The 23371-nt window shown below is 44.4% G+C and overlaps 1 protein-coding gene across 1 annotated transcript in view; it reads left to right on the top strand.

The window, feature by feature from the left end:
* The window catches only part of LOC147025964 (uncharacterized), a 197432-nt gene that overhangs the window by 165409 nt on the left and 8652 nt on the right, over positions 1–23371 (top strand). Inside the window, exons 17-24 of the mRNA XM_085883562.1 lie at positions 10290–10361; positions 12344–12379; positions 12616–12660; positions 13190–13222; positions 13302–13448; positions 13560–13614; positions 16166–16357; positions 16434–16511. Coding sequence (XP_085739688.1) covers positions 10290–10361; positions 12344–12379; positions 12616–12660; positions 13190–13222; positions 13302–13448; positions 13560–13614; positions 16166–16357; positions 16434–16511 — 658 coding nt within the window. The remainder of the gene's footprint in view (positions 1–10289; positions 10362–12343; positions 12380–12615; positions 12661–13189; positions 13223–13301; positions 13449–13559; positions 13615–16165; positions 16358–16433; positions 16512–23371) is intronic.

Raw genomic sequence — 23371 nt, 5'->3', positions numbered from 1 at the left:
CCACCGTGCGGTGTTTAACAGCCGCTAGAGTTCTACGAGTCGCGCTGCAGCTGTGGAACATCGACTTCGAAGTTACCGATGCTTCAAGCCCTCGATGTTGATTACGAAATGGCAGAAAAGAAGCTTACAAAGACCAAGAAATGGTCTCAGAAGTACAAGACCGAATACAGTCTCCAATACCCGTGTATTCGAAAGTCTGAAAGAGGAATTCATCATGCGTATTGTACAGTATGCAGCGTTGATATTTCAGTTGAGCACGGAGGTCGCGATGATATTCGGAAGCACGTTGGAAGCAAACGGCACACAGACATTGCAAAGGAGAGATCTTCGAGCACGAGTACCGGTACACTTCTGAATTATTTCACCAAACAAGGGACAAGCGAGGAAGAGGATGTTACCCGAGCGGAACTTCTCTTTAGTGGATTTATTGTGGAACATAACTTGCCCATATCAGTCTCAGATCATGCTGGATCTCTATTTCAAAAGATGTTTCCAGATTCAAAAGTTGCTTCAAAGTATGGATGTGCAAGAACAAAAACTTCAGCAATAATTGGTGAGTTGTCAAATGTTACTGCTTCATCTATTGCCGATATTGCTAGACTAGCTCCATTTAGCCTAGCTTCAGACGGTAGCAATGACAGTGGTGAGGCCCAGCTATATCCTGTCCTGATTTCGTACTATGACAACAGTGCTGGGATTGTGAAGCAAGGTTTGCTAAGTTTGCCTGCGTGCAAACAAGATTCCACTGGAGAAAACATTTTCAAACTGTTTGATCATGAGTTCAGTGACAGGAAAATTCCGTGGGGAAATTGTGTTTCCTTTTGTGCTGATAATGCCTCTGTCATGGTGGGCAAGCACAAAGGAGTCGCTGCTTATATCCACAAACAAAATCCAGAGTGCTACATCATGGGATGCCCTTGCCATATGATGCACAATACGGCCAAGAAGGCGGCTCAGGCCTTACCCATTGAATTAGATGACTTTCTCATCGATATTTACTACTACTTGGACAAAAGTAGTAAACGCGTCAAAGGAGTGAAAGCACTGCAAGAACTCTGTGATGCCCCGACACACAAGATTCTGAAGCATGTCGCAACAAGGTGGCTGTCCCTTGGTCAGTGCCTAGACAGGCTGATTGAACAGTGGGAGCCACTTCGCCTCTTCTTCAAAGAAGAAGTACGAAGAAAAATGCAACCAACTGTAGCCAAGACTCTAACAACGAGCAAGAAGGACGGCACTGTATCTACTGCCAGTACTGGCACTGCAGGATCAAGCACTAGTGGAGCAGCATTCACCACTACCACTGCAGTATCTGCTGCGAAGAAGACAGCAGGGACAGCACCAAAACCAATGCTGAGAGCAGGTAGATCACCGGCCCTTCATCACGTTCATCTACAAAGCAGATCCCTTCAGAGTCGAGAAAGACTGTGATAGTCCCATCTACAGGCAAAGAAGGACCCAAGTTAAGTTCTGCTTTTGCCAAATCACTTGATAGAAGCTCAGCAAAACCTTCGAATCAGAGGTCTTCTTCCTTGGCTGCACCTACCTCAAGCTCTCTCCTCAAACGTAAAATTGGATCTGGTACTACGAGTCTGACCTCTTCTGCTGGCAGTAAACGCAAGTGTGATCGCCCTGCGGCTAAGTGTACTACGAGTTCTACAACTAAAAGCGCATCTTCCTCAAACACTGTGCAGGAATCTAGAGAAAAACGTATCAACAGGATGTTCTTGTCTCCACAAACAAAACTCTATTGTTTCTTCCTTCGATATGCTAACAAGCTTTTTGAGAAGGGGAATCTTCTGCTCCAAAGAGACGAACCCTGTATTCATCTCCTGCACGGAGAATTGAATGGTCTTCTGAAAGATATCTTCGTACGGTTTTTGAAACCATCGGTGTCATCGGTTGCTCTGGTAAATGTACCCTTCTCTGACAGAAATCATCAGAAGAATGATGAGGACCTCATGATTGGGAACGATGCCAAACTGTATATAAGGGAACAAAGGAGTCTCAAGAAATCCACCTTCACTCTGAGTGAGTCAGACATCCAAGGTTTCTTCAGTGCAGTTCGCTCATATTATGTGAAAGCCTGCAATTACATCTTCAAAACCTGGCCGCTAGATGATGAATTAGCCAAGCATGCTCAGGTGCTGGATGTTAAGCTACACCAAGAAGTGGGGTTTGACTGTGTGGAGTTTTTCATCAAGAAATTCCCCTGTCTGTTCAGTGGCGGTGATAGTGATATAGACAGTCTTGAGAGTGAATTCGCTCACTACCAGGCAGACGCCTCCATAGCTACAATTGCTACTGAGACAGTGAGAGTGGATGAGCAGTGGCATCGGATTTCACAGCTCACAGATCCCTGCACTGGTGCCAAGAAGTATCCTAATTTGAGCAAAGTGATGAAGGGAATCTTGGTCATTCCTCATTCGAACGCATCATGTGAGCGGGCACTCAGTCTTGTACGGAAGAATCATACTGAATTTCGTCCCAATTTGAGTGTCAAAACCCTGGAAGCTCTCTTAATTGAAAAACTAGCTCATAGCACCCCTTGCTACCAGAGAGAATACAGCAAAGACATAATCAGAAGGGCTAAAAGAGCCACACAGCTGTCACTCAGCAAAGCTGCCATGGAAAAAGCAAGCAGCAGTAGTACCAGCCAGTAAGGTAAGAAAAATATTGCTTCTTTTGTGCTTTTTGTTAATCTTTGATTGTCCCCTAACTTACTAATATTAACATACATGTAACATTAAAAAGTGCACAATTTTCCCCTTTTTTTGTTCAAAAAGTGGGAATTCTTAACATGTTAAATGCTCCAAAATAGGGCTCAGAGGGCACTAGAGAGCGTCTAGAACCCTAGAGCTTCCAGGACCCTAAGGCGGGCCCTGGACCCCGCCGCAAGGGTCGAGCGTACCGCGCTCGAGATGTGCGCTTAGCGCACATTATTTGGTGTCGGTTGCAAATCCTCCCTAATTCTGATTTCCAAAAGTTGGCATCTCTGTTATTATCAGTATTTCCGTCGATATGTTTGTCTGTCTGTCTGTTCGGTCCAGTGCTCCGTTAATACAATGGCGATTTCGCTGAAACTTGGTTGGTAGGTTTATACCATGACCGAGTTGTGTGCAAATGAGAACCGTTGCTATGGACACCACCGTTGCCTAGCAACGGGACTTTGAAATTTTTAAAAATCATAAAAAATTAATTTTTTCGAAAATCAAAAATCGGGCCACGAGCGACTGTGGGCAGTACATTCAGCCATATTGTCAAAAATTTCCAGCCGGATCCTATGAAAACTGTCGGAAAAGATAGACTATGAATGAACCCTGGTCGAAAACAATAAAAAAACGAAGTTCGTTATATCTGACTATGAGTCAGCTATACATGAAACTGGTATGGTAGGTTCATGGTATGTCCTAGTTATGTGTGAGAAAGAACCGTTGCTATGGACCCCTCTGTTGCCTAGCAACGGCCGAAAAACCTCTAAATGTGGGGGTATTTTAACGAAAAAACAATCTGCAGCATTAACCCTTGAAGCTAGAATCATGAATTTTCTTGTGCTTAAACCTCAGGTCATTCCCCATCGAACGGGCCCATCGCGTCAAGTTCTATTGGGTAGGCGACTACCCATGTCCGCCTACCGGCTTGTCTGTCTGCCCCGAGCATAGCTCCGTGGGTTTTGATCCGATCCTGATAAAATTTTTGTGGGAGGTTTATATCATGATCTGGTTGTGTTTTCCTGAGAATGGGCGTGGTGCGTACATTATAGGCGGAGCCACGCCCAAAAAACGTGTTTTTAGGGGGTAGCCGATTTCAATTTGCATCTTCTCCTAGGGGGTTTGTCGAATCTGACAGGGGTTTCGGTATTTGGTTAGCCCCATGGAGCTCGATTTTATTTTCATTTTCGTCACAAGGTCACGAACTTAGAAAATTTCGAATTTTGACATAAAAATCATACAACCGCTAAAACTTTGAGAGCTCGGATGACAATATTTTTATGCATAATCTTGAGGTCATTCCCCACCTAAAGTCTTGAAACCATTTTGCTCTATCTCGAACACCTTGCCCGTGGCACCCCCTTCAAGTTTGTTTTTACGGTGATTTCATCAAAGTATGGATAATCCGAGGAGTGCGAAATGCCATATAGCCTATATGACGTTATATTGTTCCTGGAATGTTCCAGAGGAAGTTTTGCACCAAAGGTCATAATCCTTGACCTTTGACCTTTAAAGTTCACAAAGGTCAAATTTTCAAAGTTGTGGGAATCGAACCGGGTTTTCCACCTTCTTCGACGAACTAACTCCAATAAGCTATAGTACGTATCCTGTTTCCTTATTTTAATGTCCACAACATTGTTTTGGGACCTTTAAAGGTTATGCAAAGGTCAAATTTTTAAAGTTGTTGAGCGAAACCGGGTTTTCGACATTTTGCAGCTAATAACCTGTCACTCGTACCACATCATGTTGATCATTTTTATAACTTGGTCAAACATTATCACATTGTCTCATCCTTGACTTCTGAAACAATCTACATCGTCAAATACCGCTCGTGAACCATCGTGGTCTTCAGACTTGTTTCTATTCTAATTCTGACTAGCTTACAAGTCTGCTCTCCATGCATTGTAACTGAAATCCAACAGTTCGACTATCCTTTGTGCTTTTAATAGGCCTCACTTTCATCCTGGTCGAAATGCCTGTTTTCATCTGACAGCTTGTCTGTCTGTCCCGAGCATAGCTCCGTGGGTTTTGATCCGATCCTGATAAAATTTTGGCTGGAGGTTTATATCATGATCTGGTTGTCAGGTCAGGTTAGATCTGTGACCTGCTACAGGTACCATGTAAACCTTAACTAACCTGTTCCATGGTCGGGTTGTCGGCGACTAAACCATCTCCCCCACCAGGTTTTCTGGTGAGGAGGGTGTTTGGATATGGACACCCAGCAGGATTAAAAACAAAACCTGTCAAAGGGTGGAGGAGCTCCTTGTGAGCCAACGGCTATCCATATCTAGTGCCCAACTGTGTCTGTGGACGTCCTCCTGCAGTTGGGTTACTTTTTTATTAGGAGGTTGGTGGCAGGATTTGCACTCTGGCCACCATAAAACCCTTCATTCCGCAAAACACAAAAAAATCTGAAAACCCACTCTGTGGGAGTACCTCCTGTGCAGCTTCCCTTCGCAGGGCAGCTCACCGGATGACGGGATTGGGGCAAAGCCTTCGGGACCCCCAATCTTTGATAGGAGGGAAACCACGGGGTAACATCCCTGGGTCAGATTGCGGGAGAGTTTGTCGGAGTGGTGCTGAGGTGTCGTCCACCAGACGGCGGTCTCCTTGGGTTAACCTGAGGCGGTCCCTTCGGGTGGGTGCCTAGAATTTCCTATCCCTAAGAGAGGATGATCACCTGTCTGTTATCATCTGAGCTCAAGCGTTTGGACATCGGGATTGCAGCTCTCTCTGAGGTTCGGAGACCGGATTGCGGCGAGATAATGGTGAGTGGTTACACCTACTATTGGTCTGGTCGCTCTGATGGTTACCATACCCAAGGAGTTGCTGTAGCTGTGTCCAATAAGCTGACCCCAATGATAATTGAGGTAACACCGGTCAACGAGTGTATTTTGAGATTAAGGATTCGTCACTCCTTAGGTGTCATTTCCCTGGTCTCTGTTTATGCTCCGACTGAGGCGAGTGATCTCACCGTGAAGGACGCATTCTACGCCACGCTCAAGTCTGTGGTTGATCAGTGCCCCAGATGAGATACACTTCTAGTCTTGGGGGATTTCAATGCATCGACTGGAACTGATAGGGATGGTTATGAGGTGTGTGTTGGTCCCCATGGGTCAGGAACTATGAACCAGAATAGCACTAAATTCCTTGACTTTGCAAGAAGTCATGGACTTAGGGTGGCTGGTTCATGGTTTCAGCGCCCAGAAGCTCATCGCTGGACTTGGTATTCCAACGCTGACGGTGTGGCAAAGCAGATTGACCATGTCCTCATTGACGGTCGTTCGAGGATGATCCAGAACTGCAGGGTCTACCGGAGTGCTCAGTTCCTCAATACTGACCACAGGCTTGTTGTAGCAACTCTGAAGCTGCACCTTAAATCCTGGAGAATGGTACCCTCCCAGCCTAGGCTGGATGTTGGCAAGCTCAGGGATGAGAGAGTAGCTAAGGAGTTTGCGAACAGGCTGAGTGGACACTTGGGGGGTCTGGGTGCTTTGGGGGGTCCTGAAGAGTTGTGGAGTGCCTTCAAGACCACCGTCCTTGATGTTGCCGGTGGATGTCTTGGAGCTCACCGCAGGGCAAAGAAGAATTTTGTCTCTCAAGGGACACTGGATACCATTGACCAGAGTCACAGGGCCAGGCTGAATGGCAGAGCTGCGCTGTTCAGGGAGCTGAGGCGTAAAACTGTACGTGTACTGAGGGTGGACAAGGAGGCCTATCTGCGAGGAATTTGTGAGGGGGTAGAGCATCACCTGTGGACAGGTGATTCTCATCCTGCTTACAGGGGAATTCGCGCATTGCGTTCATCCAAGCCCATCCCTCGGAGCACTGCAGTTGGAGCAGAGAGTGGTAGGCTCTTGACAGAGGAGTCTGATGTGAAGGCCCGCTGGGCCGGTTACTTTGAGCGGTTGTACCAGGCTGATCCCCCTGCTGTCGAGTTGGACGTCAAGGGTGCTACAATCCCTGTTGCTGACCCTCGAATCAACTGTGGTCCACCTTCGCTTGTGGAAACATGGGCTGTGGTGAACCGGTTGAAACGGGGCAACGCTCCAGGGATCTGTGGCATCCATGCTGAACTTCTCAAGGCTGGTGGAAATGCTGCACTCGTGTCGTTGCATGCAGTTTTGTGCTCTGCCTGGAACACAGGCATCATCCCAACTGATTGGAAGAGGGGCCTTGTTGTTCCTCTCTGGAAAGGGAAGGGTGATCGCCAAGACTGCAACAACTACCGAGGGGTGACGCTGCTCTCAGTGCCGGGCAAGGTCTTTGCTCGGATAATTCTTGATAAGGTTCGCCACCATCTGCTTGAGCACCAGCGTCCAGAGCAGTCAGGCTTTACACCAAAGAGGTCAATGATTGACCGTATCCTTGCTCTTCGTGTCCTCACCGAACGCAGACGAGAGTTTCGGCAGGGGCTGCTTGCAGCCTATGTTGATCTCTGTAAAGCGTTCGATTCAGTGAATCGGGATGTCCTCTGGAGGATTCTTGGTCTTCGTGGGGTGCCACCAAAACTGATCGATCTGATGTCTGAACTCTACTCTGGTACTGAGAGTGCTGTGAAGTGTGGTGGTATCATCTGACTTATTTCCAGTTGTTACTGGAGTTCGTCAGGGGTGTGTACTGGCCCCCACACTTTTCAGCACTTGTATGGACTGAATTTTAGGGAGGATGTCGGAGAGATCAAGCTGCGGTGCATCGTTTGGGAATGTCAAGATCTCGGACCTTGATTTTGCAGATGATGCAGTCATCTTTGCGGAGACTTTAGATATCCTTTTGGGGGCCCTCGAGGTGCTGAATGAGGAGTCGGAGCCGCTGGGATTACGGGTTTCTTGGGTCAAAACTAAGATCCAGGCTTTCGGTCACATCTTGGATGCTGCTGTCCTGTCTGTGTCTGTTTGTGGTGAGGATGTTGAGGTCGTGGAGAGATTCACTTACCGTGGCAGTGATATTCATGTCTCTGCTGGCTGTGAGTCAGAGGTCAATAGACGTCTGGGTCGGGCCTGGGGAGTCATGGATTCACTGGATCATGGGGTGTGGCGCTGCCAGTACCTGTGCGGGAGGACGAAAGTCCGAGTCTTCAGGTCCTTGGTACTTCCAGTCTTGCTCTATGGATGCGATACTTGGACTCTGACCAAGGATCTGAGACTGAGACTTAATTCCTTTGGTACCAGGTCTCTTCGGAGAATCCTTGGCTATCGCTGGTCAGATTTTGTGTCCAACGAGCGGTTGCTGAGAGAGACTCGGATGAGATTTGTTACCTGCATTGTCCGTGAGCGTCAGTTGCGGCTGTATGGACATGTGGCTCGTTTTCCTGACGCTGATCCTGCTCACCAGATTCAGCGAGGGAGTCTCATGAGTGGAGGAGGCCAGTGGGCCGACCACGTGCCTCGTGGTTGCAGCAGGTTGACCATCATCTCAAGGAGATGGGGATGGGCATGGCATCTGCCTGGGGATGGCCAGACGGAGGCCCCTGGAGTACCGGCGGAAAGTGGACGCAGCGATGCGCTCTTCTGGCACATGCTCCCATACCTGACCTGACCTGATCTGACAGGATTGGGGATTCACTAGATATCTCTGGACTACAGAGAACTGTTTATTCTTCCTTATCTGTACCCTGTCTCCATGCATATGCTGTCTCCACTGTACTTTCCACCCACCCCTCCCTCCACCACCATGTGTCCTGCCACCCGCACTGCATGTCTCTCCACCCCTACGACGCGTCCCTCTACCTTCACCGCACGTCCAACTGTCTCCACTGCACGTCCCCAATGAATGTCTGGCCATCCCCACAACATGCCCAACCCCACACACCACCTGCTCCTCATCTCTTCCCCACTCCCCACAGTGTACTCCCATAAATATTGGACATCTCCATTTGAATCTTACTGATCTCTCCGTTTCAGGTTACTCCTGCAGCTCCGGATATTGTATGTTTAACTGAAACGTTTCTGTCATGGGATGTTTCTGATTTACGTGTGTCTCCCTGGCTATTCACTCTTCCACTTTGAGAGGCCCCTAACCCGCTCCGGAGGTGGTGATGCCATGTCTGTCAAGAACTCTATTGCTCATTGATAACTGCCTACCATAACTCCTCCAAGCCCTCAGGACTGCCTCTCTGTCTGCATATACCTCTCCACAATCACCTAGTATTTGTCTGTGTGGTATACCATCCAATCATTGATGAAGGCAGTTGTATATTTCAATGGTCTGCCACTAGAAGAGGTTCCGTCTCTTGAACTTCCCAACCTTCCCAATCATGTAAATACGGTCTATCTTTTGTGACATTGTCATCACCCCTTAAATTGGCTTTCACAACCTGGCTGTTCTCGACACAGGTTTCCTCATCATCAGCGAAGACCTCTCCTGGGCAATCCACATGGCAACGCTGGCCTCCAAAACTAGCCGCAAACTGGGCAAACTTCATCAATCTAGGATTTTGTTGTAAAATTAGAGCTACTCGCACTTTACAAGACATTGACAGTAACTCGTTGGAGTACTGCTCTCCCCTCTGGGCTTGTGCCACATCATCACATACTGTAAGATGTCTCTCTTGGATTTTGTGGAATGTAAAGCTGTCAATATTATTGGAATCTCTTATGATGAGGCCAAAGCACATCGTGTGTTGCTTTTACATTACAGACAAGTTTGTGATCTCTCCACTGTTTACCACTTCTTCCCTGAAAATGCTCCCTCTTCTCTCAGAACTCTGATCCTCCCCTGCAACTCCACGATGCACACGTTTTACCAGCAGCCCACTCTCGTTAAACTTCCAAAATCCAGGCTGACTGCACACCTGAACTCCTTTGTTCCTCACTTCTTCTGTCTATGGAACCTCCTTCCAAAGACCATCATTTTTAACTTTTTCCTCCAGGGCTTGAAGCAGGCAGTGCATCGCTACCCCATGTCATCCCCCATCCTGACCCATGATCTCTATTACCCCCATTAACCCTGCTGAACCAAAATCCCCTTACTTGCTGCTTTCAGTGTTTCCTCCCTTCCTTTGTCTCTCTTCTTTTCCCGTTCATTAATTCCCTTGCTGGTTGCGTCCAAGTGTTGCTCAGCGACTTCGCTGTCACTTCAACCTTTCTCTTCCATCAAAAAAAGTCATCATATTATATTTATCGAGTCAGGGTTCAACCCCTCCTGCATTCAACAGTGGATTTTCACAAAAAAAGAGATAATGCTCAATACGTGTTCAATGCAAAGCCACACCGTTTATCTCATGCCCAATAATCATTCGCTTTTGAACTTTAGTTAATAACATCCATTCTTTATCCTCTCTGCTGACTGATACTAGCCTTCACAAAGACAGGTATTCCACAACGTGTTCAACAATGGCAGTATTGCCTGTAAAAGCAGAAATGCCTGAAAATGCTTCTCGGGCTAATTCTGAAGATAAGCATTGTGGCTCCAGAAGTAGTACCCTGAATCTAAGGCATCTCCTGCCTTTCCTGGAGTCTTTCTGAGATGCATTTCACAAGACTGCCCCTGATTTGAGATTATGTAAAGTCTGTTTCTAATTTCTATGTGCAGTACTTTGTGATTCCACATAGGTTCCGTGTAATTGTGTTACGGCAGGGCTATCGGGGGATTCCTGGACTTCCAGGCCAGCCAGCAGCACCAGGATTTCCTGGCATTCCTGGGGAGAAGGTAAGGGAGTGTAGCTATGATTGCAGTTGAGCTGCCTACGATTGTGACATAATAAATTTTTTGATTATTTATTTACGTATTTACTCACTGGATCATGGGGTGCACCTTCATTTCGCAATGTATAGTTACACACTTGCTCAGTACCAAGATGTGATCAAATACGCTCACAACAAATTGTGGGCAGCAGAACTGTCAATGGTTTCTCCATGCAGCTCACTGGTATGGCACGAGACGAGACCAAGCATTCTCAGTAATCGCTTTGAAAAGCTTTGTGCTCCCGTCTGGTCCCTTCTGTTGCCTTTCAGATAGTTGTTGCCTTTCGGGACCTTTTCCACCAGCAAAATTGAAAAGCTTGCCCGAGCCAACCATCTGGATCCAAAAGGTGCATCAATGCATGGTTTCTGCCATGGTGGGCTTGGGATCCTTGGATCCTGAGTTGAAATCCCACTCGGCTGTTGAATTAATACCAGGTGGGGTTGACTTTGCCTGTCAACCTTCCAAGGTCAGCAAAATGAGTGCCAGCATGCTGGTATCCTGTGTCGGAGTGGCGACCCGTCCAGGATTGTTCCCAATATCCAAGGAGACTGCTTAGGCAGCACCAACTCTCTGCACAGAGTATGGTCCCGATGGATGGATGGGGTTGGGGTTGGGGTTGGAAAGAGATAAAGAACACACTGATCTGAAAAAGGATTCCAAATGAACCGAGTCCAAGTACAAAACTGGTTATGTTCATAATTATCACTCATTCATTAAATAATTTCAAATTTCTTCTAAATATTTTTCTTCTTCAATTGTACAATCATTGAACAATTGTTCCCGATAATGTGAGAAATGCAGAGCAGAGAATGAAAAAATAAATTTGATTTTGTCCGAAGACAAAGGCTTAGGTCTTTTAGAAAAAAACATAATTGAGTTGGTTGTACTTTTACATTTTTCTACGGTCTCTGGAGTGTTGGTGATTATGGACCACTGTATTCAAAGTGGAACAGCCAGGACAGAAGCCAAACAAACAACCATTAAAGAGAATTACAAGCTATTTTTTAAATCAACAATTGCCTTGATCATTCTATTTTGGACCTTCTTGCCTTCACCTGCTGATACAATAACGGAAGGACAACTTGAAGCTCTTAGACGTTATAACTATGTATTTGGGTATTGTTCATGCTTTTAACAGTTTCACACCTTGTGGTCTGTGCCAATTAGGTGATGACATCTAAGCTCAACTTCCCATTCATAAGTTTATCTGGCTGGTTTAATTCATCCTCAAATTCTTTTTGTGGCCTGATTTCTCAAAAGTGTGTGTGTGAGTGTGTGTCCCCAGCCCACCTCCCCTCCCCCACAGTTTTATGCAGGGCGCTCATGGGCTGCGAGTAACCTCCCTCTGGTGAAAAGCCTAAAATCCAGAATCATTGCTCATCTCCACTCATTCAAACCTCTTTTTCCCCACCTGTGGAATCATTCCCCCCCCCACTCCCCAGGGCTTCAAGACAGCTGTTCACCACCATGGCAGATCCCCGATCCACAATCATGATCTTCTCCACCCCCATTAACCCTGACAAAACCCACCTCTTTACAAGTTTCCATCTTTTCCTAACGGAGAGTTTGCGGCTGTATCCATCTTGTTCCCCACCTATGTCCTCCCTCCCCTTGCCTTCCTTCCTCACCACATCCATTATTTCTGTCTCTTTATTTTGCCCCTCAATCCCACTGTAGGTGCCCCCCTTCTCTTTCTACTGTACCTTTTGTTCTGATCCGTTCTATTGTTCTCGTTACTCCACAAACCTGGACATCGTGCACAAAAAGTGTTTCAATCAAAATGCAAGGATTTTCTTTTGTTTCCAAAGTTTGCATTGAATCGATTTCAGGAACAGAGATAATTTCCTCGTGATCTGTCATAAAAGTGAGGAAATTAATTATTTTTTTATCTTGTTATTTGTAACTTTGCTGATGAAACTGATCTGCACTTCTTTGTCCTTTCTGAGGGAGAACGTGGGATACCTGGCAGAAAAGGGTCCAAGGTAAGCATCAAACATCTCAGGGTTTTCTGTGCTGTTGAATGAAGCTTTCATTTGCTTAGTGGGCCACATTCCCTTTCATATGATAAATGTTACCTCGAAACCAGACCAGTGACTGAAAGGTATAGTTTTGTTCTGTGAATGGCCTGGTCATTTTGATTCATCCCGTCACGCCTGCATGCTGATTTGTTTTAACCCTTGCTCTTACTAACCTGTTTTTTTCTTTCTGTCTTGTTTAGAGTGAAAAGGGTAGTTTAGGCCCATCTGGAATACAAGGACCAAAGGTATTTTTTTTCAACTTCTTCTTCGTTGGTACACGACAAGTTTTCAGGATAGCATGATTGGCTGAAGGCACGGCTGTGCAGCCAATGCAGTGCCCTCTGCTAGTTGGGGCAGGAATTTGTAATTTGTTCAGGGTGATGGCGATAGCTCGCCCACTCTTCACGAAGGACACCGTAGTATCTTTAGCGTCCACTTACGAAAGCTGGTAGACGGGACGCCCAGTTTAACATCCATCCATGGGACGGCATCCCCACTGCCACTGATGAATCACCCTGCCGGCGAAACACCGGAATGACAGTTTATAGGTAGGTCAGGATTCAAACGCAGGATAGACGTCTTCGACGCGAGTTTGTGTACCTCTAGGCCATCCTGTCAAATCAAATTATTGCTTTGGAATGAGATTACAATGGTTACTGTTCAATACATAATTTGTACATTGGAAAATGCAGGGTGTAATTTATTTTCTTTTGTGTTATTCTGACACTCACTTCAAAAATTTCATCTTTCTTCCTGTTCCTGTGTGAATTGCAGGGAAACATTGGACCATGGGGAAGGAAAGGAGAGGTAAGTTATACAACATCTAAATCACCTGCTTCTTCTTGACAAAACAGAAATGCTAACAAATCTGTCTTGTGGACTATAGCGAGGAAATAGTGGTCCTCCAGGGATTCCCGGAAGAGTGGGTCTGAGTGGAGAAATGGGACAACAAGGCCCAATGGGGCCCCCTGGGCCGAGGGGACAAATTGGTGAAAGAGGCTTTCCTGGAGCTGCTGGAATAAAAGGAAACCCAGTAAGTTTCTCAGGACCCACCTCCTTTTCTTCGTCTCCCAAAACTTCTTTCACGATTTATGAAATGATCTCTGATTTTAACTTTGTAACTGATATTGTATTCATCTTGCAGGGTTCAATGTTATCTGATGAACACGTCCGCAAGGTTTGCTTCGACCTCCTCCGAAGTAAGTCAGTTATGATGTCACCGTGCTAAAAGCCCAGTCACACCTTGACGTTTTAGCCAGCGATGGCAACGTATTAAAATGTATGTAAAACGCTGGCTTACGTTGAACTTTTGATGTTTTTTTTTAAAGATTCGGACGTATTCATAGCGACTTGGTCTTATGTATAACGCATTGGTAACGGACACAGAACGTTTCGTTGTGTTATAGATAACTTATACCAACGAATGCTGAACCTGTTGTCGGCGTTCACAACCTATGCCCAACGATAGTCTAACTTTGGCATAGCGTGTTGCACGCATCGCCGACGATGTCGTGACGTAGCCTATTAAAAGGCTGACGCACAACGATTCGAATCATAACTGCTGTAGAAATGGAAGTGTCAACATCGCGGTCACACCTTGGCGATCTTGCCAGCGTATGCCAACCTAAGAAAAATGTGTCAAACGGTGGGGCACGTCAAATACGGTATGAGTAATTTTGGTATACGTGAGTAGAACGCTAAAGTACGCTATCATACGTCGTAATAAGTAGAGTAAGTCAAGAAATTTTAAACATGTTCAAAATTTTACGACGTACTTGGCATATGACACACGTTCCGCATGCGATGGGGATAAGTTGTACACACGATATGCGGACGCTTACACACGTCCACAAAGGCTACTTATAAGCTACTCATAAGTCAAAACACGTCGCGGTAATGTCTTTTTCACGCGAAACTTATTTCTAACTTATGTTTGACGTGCTTTGAACCAATTCTTTACGTAGTCCCAACACACATTGACGTATGTAGACGTATTCCAATGACGTCTTCCGGTCGACAAAAATAAATAAATGAACGTGTTTCTAACTTACAACTGCCATATAAAGACGTGTTCCCAGCGATTTTGGGAATTGGTATATAAAAATGGTGTTCATAAAAGGGGAACCCAACAGTGTTTTCGAGTCGATGTCCATGTCAGCAGTATCAGTATTAGTATTAGTAGTAGTCGTAGTTTGTTCATGTTGGCAGTAGTAGGTGAGTGTGAGGGTGTGGGTTATGATGGATCCTCCTTGCGTCCGCGTGTCCACGGGTAGGAGACATCTTTGCACCATTGTTCGAAGTTCTTCGCGGCTAATTTTTTATGGGGCTTTTTCAACAATGAGCTCTGGCTTGTTTTTACGATTTAGGTCTATTCATAACGGGTTGGACAAATGCACAATGAACTAATAATGTGCATAGAGCGCTTCGATAACTTATAGATACGGTATACCAACGAATAATTATCGTGTAGCCGGCGTTCACAAACTATGCCCAACGATAGCCTAACTTATCCATATCGTGCGGCAGTTTATCTTTGCCGGTGACGTGGGGTTTGCTATTCATAGGCTGCCACTCAACGATTTAAATGGCTGCATCTCCACTATTGAAAGTAGACACTTGCGCTCAACAATTGGATTTTTTTTTTTACACTCAACGACTTTTAAACGGTACCACTCAGCTATTTTCATTGTTTACAATGAACGATTTAAATTGCTGTCACTCGCTTTTGTTTTTTGATGCTGGCGCTCGGAAATTTTAATCGTTTCTATTGAATGTGCTAAATCGCTCAAACCCCACTATTGAAAGTAGACGCTTGCGCTCAACAATTGGATTTTTTTTTAACTCTCAACGACTTTTAAACGGTACCACTCAACTATTTTCATTGTTTACAATGAACGATTTAAATTGCTGTCACTCGCCTTTGTTTTTTGACGCTGGGGTTTGGAAATTTGAAGCGTTTCTTCTGAACGTGTTAAAACGCTCAAACTCGACTATTTTAAATAGATGCTGCCGATGGACAATTGGAATCATAGCCAAGCTAGACATCGAAGTGTGAACATCCTCGTCATGCCGAAGAAAAGTTTTAAGAATGCTGCAAATAAGTGTCCTGGCCGTGGCCGTGGATGCTGACGCAAGGACGATCCATTATACTGACGTCTTTCAGCCTATGAGTAACTTAAATGTAACGTCTGTCGACGTGTGGCAACGATCGCATAACGTGCCAACAACACGTTAATCATAGGTTAGAAATAAGTTTCGGGTACGCTAAACATTACCTCGGCGTGTCTCAACTTATGATTAACTTCCAAGAAGCATGTGTTGACGTCTGTCAACGATCGCAGACCGTGCATACAACTTGTGGCCAGCGTAGCGGAACGTGTGAGTCATACGCTGGCATACGTCGTGAAATTTCAAGCATGCAAAAATTTGAGGACAACCAAAAAGTACAACGTTTAAAGCCAGCGCACAACGACGTATGGCAGTGTTTTTCAGCGTGATCTCAATGTTATCAAAACTTACACATAACGTATTCAACGTGTGCCAGCGTTTTAGAAAAAAAATTCAAAAATCGGCATACGTTGGCTAAAACGTCAAGGTGTGACTGGGCCTTAATAACATAACTTTGAAGTTGGCCAAAATTTCAGACAAAAATCATCATGGAGTCATCACCAGAAGATGCAGAAATTGCTTCAATTCTTCCATTTGTCATCACCTCACTTCACATGTCCTATTGATCCTCCTGTGTCCCAGCCCAGCTGCCTTCCCTGCTCCAGAATGCCATGCCTTGTTCTTGTCAACACCGTACTGGCTTGCCTGGAATTCCTGGCCCACCTGGTACTCGCGGCTCATCCGGGAGTCGTGGCCCACAAGGGTATCCAGGACGGGCGGGACAGGCAGGAGATTCCGGAATTTCGGGGAAGCCGGGCAAAAAGGGTGAAAAGGGTGAGGTACATTCAAATTTTTTTTAACCTTCATGTCGCTTGACCTATAGCCTTAATTCTACCTATATATTATGCAGGTGAAGCTGGAAGAAAGGGTGAGAAGGGACTAAGAGGTGTGGGTAATCTCGGTCCTCAAGGACCTCTTGGTCATCCAGGTAGGTTCACTGCACCTCATTACAGATTGTTGAAACCATAAACAGCAAAGGCCTGTTATTGTTTGTTTGTTCTTTTTTTTTACAAACTTTAATAAACCTCACATAATGATCTGCAACATGAACATCATTTATAACATCGGTAATCAAAAACTGAGGGCAACAGCTTCCATTAGATAATCTCCTGTTCCACCTGAGAAGCAGATATCAATCTGGACACCACGAGACATCTCGTACACCATGTTTTAGGAGCCTTTCTAGCAAGTGGAAAAATGCTCCATTATCATAGCACATCTTGACCACGGACATGCCTGCGATACTTGGGGATAGTGTGAATCAATAACGTACCATGCAGAGTGTCGGTGCTGCCAAAGCATTTTTGTGGCTAGGGTTACCATCCTGGACAGGTCGCCACTCCGCCACAGGCTACTCGGCTGAGTGGGCAAGAATTTGGCATTTAGCTATAGTATGGGTGATAGCTCGCCTGCTCTTCACAAAGGACATTATGGGATTTTTAACGTCCATCAACTAATGCTGGCAGATAGGACACCCCAGTTCAACGTCCATCCAAAGGACGGCACACACATTGATGCCTCGCCCTCGTGGGAAACACCAGGATGATAGTTTAGACCTGAGCCGAGATTCGAACCCAGGCTCGACAGATATGAGGCGAGTGGTTATGCAAAAGTGAGAAACATTCAGTAGTTACAACACGGATGTTTTGAGCATCAACAATTTACTCAAACCCTCAAACAAAGACCCAACTCAGTATCTTCAAAAACTTGTGATCACAACTTCAGTGTGAACTACATACAGGGTGTCCAGTGGTCCCACATTTACCACATTTTGCAAAATGTCCCACATTTTTGAAAAAATCCCACATTTCCCACATTTTTGTCAGACCTTTAAAAATTGTAATGGCTACAGCAGATTTTTTAGCATTGTTAAGCCCAAAATTCTGATAGGGTTTTGTACCCCTGGCCTCTGGAGCATTTTTTTAGGTGTCATTTAATGCACTTTCAATCTTTCTGCTGTGGTAATAAATATAAATAATTGATGGATATCATGGTTATTATAAAATAACACATTTCTCTTCATCATCATGTTCAGTGTCTGATGGTTTTTTAATGCTGAAAGTGTAAGACAACACCATATTGTGATTGCACATTTATAAATGGCTATTAAAAGATGTACCATTTGAGGTACTTATTTGGAATACTGGTAATGCTGATACATGTAATGTTAACATTCACAACAATTTAACTTGCATATAAGGTGTTTTTTCCCTTTCATGATACATGTATATTGGATTGTTGCTTGGCATATACATGTATATACAATTCCTGAACCTATTTGCTTTCCTCCTTACTGGTGTAGCTGTAGAATCTGTTTTACAAGCAAGAGAACATATTATTAATTCATCAAAATGCCACGACATACAACAAAATTTCATGAAAATTGGATGAATAGTGTGGACAAGAATGGGCATGCACTTAGCCAGTGGGTACAAAATAAATCAGACCAGGAAGCTCATTGTGCGTTATGCAAGAAAGACATTGATATTAGCAATGGTGGTGTTTATCAACTGCAAAGACATGCTGAAGGAACAAAGCATATTAGAGTGGCTAAAACTGAAATTGCATCCGGACAGTCAAAGCTGAAAATGGGCTCAGGTGGGGTATATCTGTCACAAGCATCAACCTCTGAAGCAGCGTTTCTCAACCTTTGATGGCCCATGCCCCCCCTTCCGAGTCGCTTAACATTCGTGGTCCCCTGCCCTTCAATAAAAGATGCACATGTCGTTTTATGAAATTTATTTACTCAGTCTTAAAAGATAAATCAAAGTAAACATTTTTCTAAGCAATACAATGAGACACTTGCTGTTGGGCTTGTCTGACGAGGCCTCATGTCCGGCTCCGTCTTGGACACAGCAAGGCAAATATCATTCCCAACGTCAAGACGGTTTCTGGACTTCGTTTTAATGGTCGCAAGGTCAGAAAATCCAGATTCGCAAAGATATGTTGTGGCGAATTGAATGGGCATTACGGATGCCTTCTTGCTGAGTAGTGGATACGCATCCTGAACAGACAACCAGAAGGTGGAGTGGTCTTCTTTGTTACTGAAGACCAGCTTCATTGCTTTTGAAACCTTCAACTCTGATAGCTCCTCTGCTTCGTCTTCAGTCGGTTCAATTTTGGCGTTAAACGGGTCTTTGTGCCACGGAACATCCAACGGTGCATCGTCGAAATACGATTTGAACTCAGCGGAGAGATTGTCGAGATGTCTAGTGATGCCATCTTTGATGCCGATGGGAAGCTCAATCCTCTGCGTCTGCAGGTGCTCGTCCAATAAAGGAAACGAGGCAGTGGACCCGGCCTTGATTCGTGCCTGCCAGACTTCCATTCTAGCAGACAGTCCGGCGAGCTTGTCTTGAACGTCACTGACTTTCACATCACGGCCTTGCAAGGACTGGTTCATTTCGTTGAGTCGGCCGAATATATTGGCCAGGTAGGCGAGCATCATTACGAACTCTTCATTGTCGAAGTGGACATGGAGGTTGTTTTCGTTGTCTCGCAGGAAGATTTCCACCTCAACCCGGAGTTCATACAGCCGAGAGAGGCATTTCCCCCTCGATAGCCAACAGACTTTGGTGTGGAACAGAAGTTCAACATGTTCCGCTCCCATTTCGTTGGCCAGGAGTTGGAAGAGCCGATGATTTTTGGCCTTCGCACGAATGAAGTTGGATCACTTTGACCGCGACGTCCATGACTTCCAGCAAACGAGGCGGAAGAGTCTTTGACGCAAGAGCGTATCGGTGTAGCGAACAGTGGGAGGACGTCACATGGGGCCATTCGTTCTTCACAAGCGTGACTAACCCTCCTCTGACGCCAACCATCGCTGGGGCACCATCAGTACAAATGTGCTTGAAATTCTGCCAACCGAGTCCATTAGCTTCAAAAAAAAGAGTCCACAATAGGTTTGATATCTGCCGCTGTCGTTGTGGTTGGTAGGGTATTGCAGAACAAGAACTCTTCCTTCATCTTTCCCTTTCTCTCGTAGCGAGCGAAGGCGATCAACTGGCTCTCCAGGGCGGTGTCGGTAGACTCGTCTAATTGAAGGCTAGCCTGGAGCATGCTTAGTTTGATTTCGGAGTAAACTTGACGGCACACATCAGCGGCCATGTCGTCAATCCGTCATTAGAGAGCAAAACTTGCTGGATCTTCTTTTTCGCCTCTGGTCCGATCATCAATTCCACCATTTTCTCTGTCCATGGCTTGATAACGTCCTCAGCAATAGTGTGCGGCTTTTTGCACTTCGCAATTCGGTATGCCACTTCGTAGCTGGATTGAAGAGCAGGTTTTTCTTCTGGCCGGAATCCAAATTTGGGAAGTGTCGCTTCACGGTCATATCGTGATAGTTTAGCAGACAGAGCTTCGATATTATCTTCCTTCCTTCCGGGATGCATCTTGTCGCGATGGTTTGAAAGTTTGGAAGGACGTAGTGACGCATTTAACATCACGAGCGAGCAGTGCAGACATTGCGCGCAGTCCACGCCATCTCGACTGACATTCGTGAATCCAAACTTGACATAGCTGTCATTCCATTTTTGAACCTTCGACATCTGAGAAAAAAATTGAAAAAAACAAAATTCTAAAGTTTTTGTAAACATTGGTTTACTATGAATGCTCTGTGGGCTCCGCCTTCTCTTTCAAAATCGTGGTTAAACTCATCTACCCTTTTTACTTTGACACTATGACCGGAGACTTGTCACCTTAATTGTAGATTACAAGCTTCTGCATTCTGAATCGCAGTTTTTCGGCGTCCGCTCATGGCCCCCCGGTCGAAGGCCGATGGCCCCTGGTTGAGAAACGCTGCTCTAGAACATCCCAAAAATGGACTCTTTCACACCAGGACAAAGTTACAAAAGCAGAAGCTATATGGGTCATGAAAGTTGCACAAGACAATTTATCTTTCAGATCATGTGATAAGATGGCTGAAACATTTCAAGAAATGTTCGCCGACAGTGATGTTGCAAGGGATGTGAAACTTAACTGTAGTAAAGTCTCATATGTAGTCTCACATGAACTTGGTTCTTTCTTTCATAAAGATCCTGTTACAAAGATTAGGAACACCTCTACATTTTATGCCATCTTGTTAGATGAAACTACTAATGACCAGATGAAAAAGCAACTTGATATCCATATTCGTTTTTGGAATGATGGATTGATTGACACACGCTACCTGAAGTCAAAGATGTTGGGTCATGCAACAGCTCAAATTCTGAGGGACACCCTTTCAGACACATTGGAAGAAGATGGTCTTGATTTAAAAAACATGATTATGCTGGGAATGGATGGATCTAATGTAAAACAAAGCATTATGGGAAAAAAATGGGTGCAGACTGCAAGGTTGCAGGTTCCCATGGGCTTGTTGATGTATGATCATGCAACATACACACAGTACACAATGCATTTGGAAAAGCAATGGGTGTTCTAGAATCATGGGGCATAGACAGTTTTCTTGATCAGCTATTCAAGTTCTTCCATCAAACGGCATCACGTAAAGAGGACTACTCCCAAATTCAAGCTTTCATGGAGGTGGAGAACCATGTTCTTCTACGCTATGTTAGCAATCGATGGTTGAGCATTGGCCCTGTATTGGAAAGAGTGATAGAGCAATGGGAAAGTTTGGTTGAGTACTTCACTGTCTTCCTCCCAAAAGAAAATGTGAAGCTGCTTATCTCAAGTCAGAGATACAAAGATGTTAGAAAACAGCTGTGTGACCTGACCCTGCTCAGATTGCACTTCTTGCAGTACCTTACCAGTGCAGTACCTTAATGGGTTCCTCACTCTTCCAGTCTCAAGAGCCACTCATTCATGTCCTTTATTCAGAGGTCTCAGATCTCTTGAAGAACATACTTATGAAATTTCTGAAATGTGAAGTCATAAAAGACAAAGAAGGCCAAGATTTGCTTGATACTGACATTATGAAGAAGGACCTGATGTTATCCAATGACCACATTGCCATTGGTGAATCAACAAGACAGCTTCTGCCAAATAGAACATCACTCCATTGGATAAAGTTGGTTTCTTCTCAGATGTCAAGGATGCATATGCTGCTGTAGCAAAGCATTTGATTAATCGCCTTCCACTGGACAATTCTTTACTGAGGCGATTACGTTTCTTACATCCACTGATGAGACAGCAGGAGAAATCAATGGATTCTATCAAAGCAGCTGCCCGGAAATTTCCTCATATCTTTTCTGATAAAGACATAGATCAAATTGGTGATGAATGGATGCTTTACCAGGTTGAGAATGAAATCGATGAATCCTGGTTCATGGAGGAAGGAGGCTCATATCAGAGAGTTGATAGATATTGGGCCAGAGTGTTGGATGTGAAGACCTCAACTGGCTAAGAGAAGTACCCCATTCTTGGACAGTTTGTGAAAGTTGTTTTGGTCATATCACATGGACAGGCTGATGTTGAAAGGGGTTTTTCACTGAACAAATATACAGTCACTTCACAGAGAACCCATCTGAGTGAAAATACTGTGAACGGTTTGAGAACCATAAAAGCTGCAGTGACCCATAATAGAAAGGGTGAACCATGCCAAGTTCCAGTTACCAAATCGATGCTGGAGAGTGTGCGCCAAGCACATAGGAAATACAAAGCAGATAGAGATGCAAAACAGATGGAGAAACAGAAGCTTAAAAAAAGAAGCTGAAGAAAAAGAGCAGCAAAAAGCAAAGCATCAGATGGAGCTCCAAAAGACTGAGGAGAAAAAAAAACTCAGGGAACAGAAGGACAGACTTCAACTAGACCTGAAAACAGCTGATAAACTTGTGGCTGAAGCGAATGAACGTCTGAAGAAAGCTCTGGCATCAAAATCTCAAAGAATGGTAGAAATTTGTGCAGCTCAGGCCCTCCTTGAATCAGGACATAATAAGCTGTCACAAACCAATTCCAGCTTGGAAAAATTGGAAAAGAAACTGTCTCAGTGCAGAAAAAGAAAATTGTAATGTGGGTGATCAGTGTGATCTGCCTCTCAGGTCAGGGTGATGGTGTTAGTGGTGATGGGAAATAAATGGAAACAGTCCTAATGTATTATATGTTTGAAGGAGTTAATCTGTTAAATCATAAACCATGTAAATAAGTTTCATTGTAATAAAGTTTTTTTAATGGGTGCTATGATGACTTTGCTTTGTTCAGCCATTGAACCTGGCATCATGTGTGGTATCACATTTATATATTATGTTCTTTTGCATATGAATAGGGCTATTTTCATTTTGTAGCATTAAAGTCCTCACCAAAGTAAAACAGATTTATTTTCACATGTTATTTGTAATTCAATGCTCGGGAAATGATTTTATGATTTTTTTCTCCATAATAGTAATACTGTTTATATTCTATGTTCTAAAGCCCACTTGGCACTGATAGTTGTACTCTAGAATGTAACCAGTTTGAGTTATAACATCTTAAATAAAAAACTAAAGTGTTTTGAAATTCCAATATTAATGTGTTATATTTGCATAGTGTACACTCCTGAATTTGTGCATTTTAATTAAGATTACATATACTGTTATATACTGAAAGATGTACAATAGTATAAAGGCTTTCATCAATGCTAACCTAATCATCAGGTATACATGATATTTATGCAACCATAGGCTATACATGTACTAAGTAAGATGATGTAACCATACAGACACTATATTGCTTCATGTAGTAGTTATTATGTATATTTTTTTAATTGAAATAGGTGGATATAGGATGTTTACTGCTTATAATGTTGATACCATACAATCTGAGCACCCTAATTAGTTTGATAGCTTTAACTGCATTCAAATTTTGAAATCCCAC

The sequence above is a fragment of the Eptatretus burgeri genome, chromosome 5, assembly GCF_056783735.1.
Source record: "Eptatretus burgeri isolate ZD-2024b chromosome 5, Ebu_testis_v1, whole genome shotgun sequence".
NCBI classification, from domain to species: domain Eukaryota; kingdom Metazoa; phylum Chordata; class Myxini; order Myxiniformes; family Myxinidae; genus Eptatretus; species Eptatretus burgeri.
This window is presented reverse-complemented; position numbering and strand designations above follow the sequence as displayed.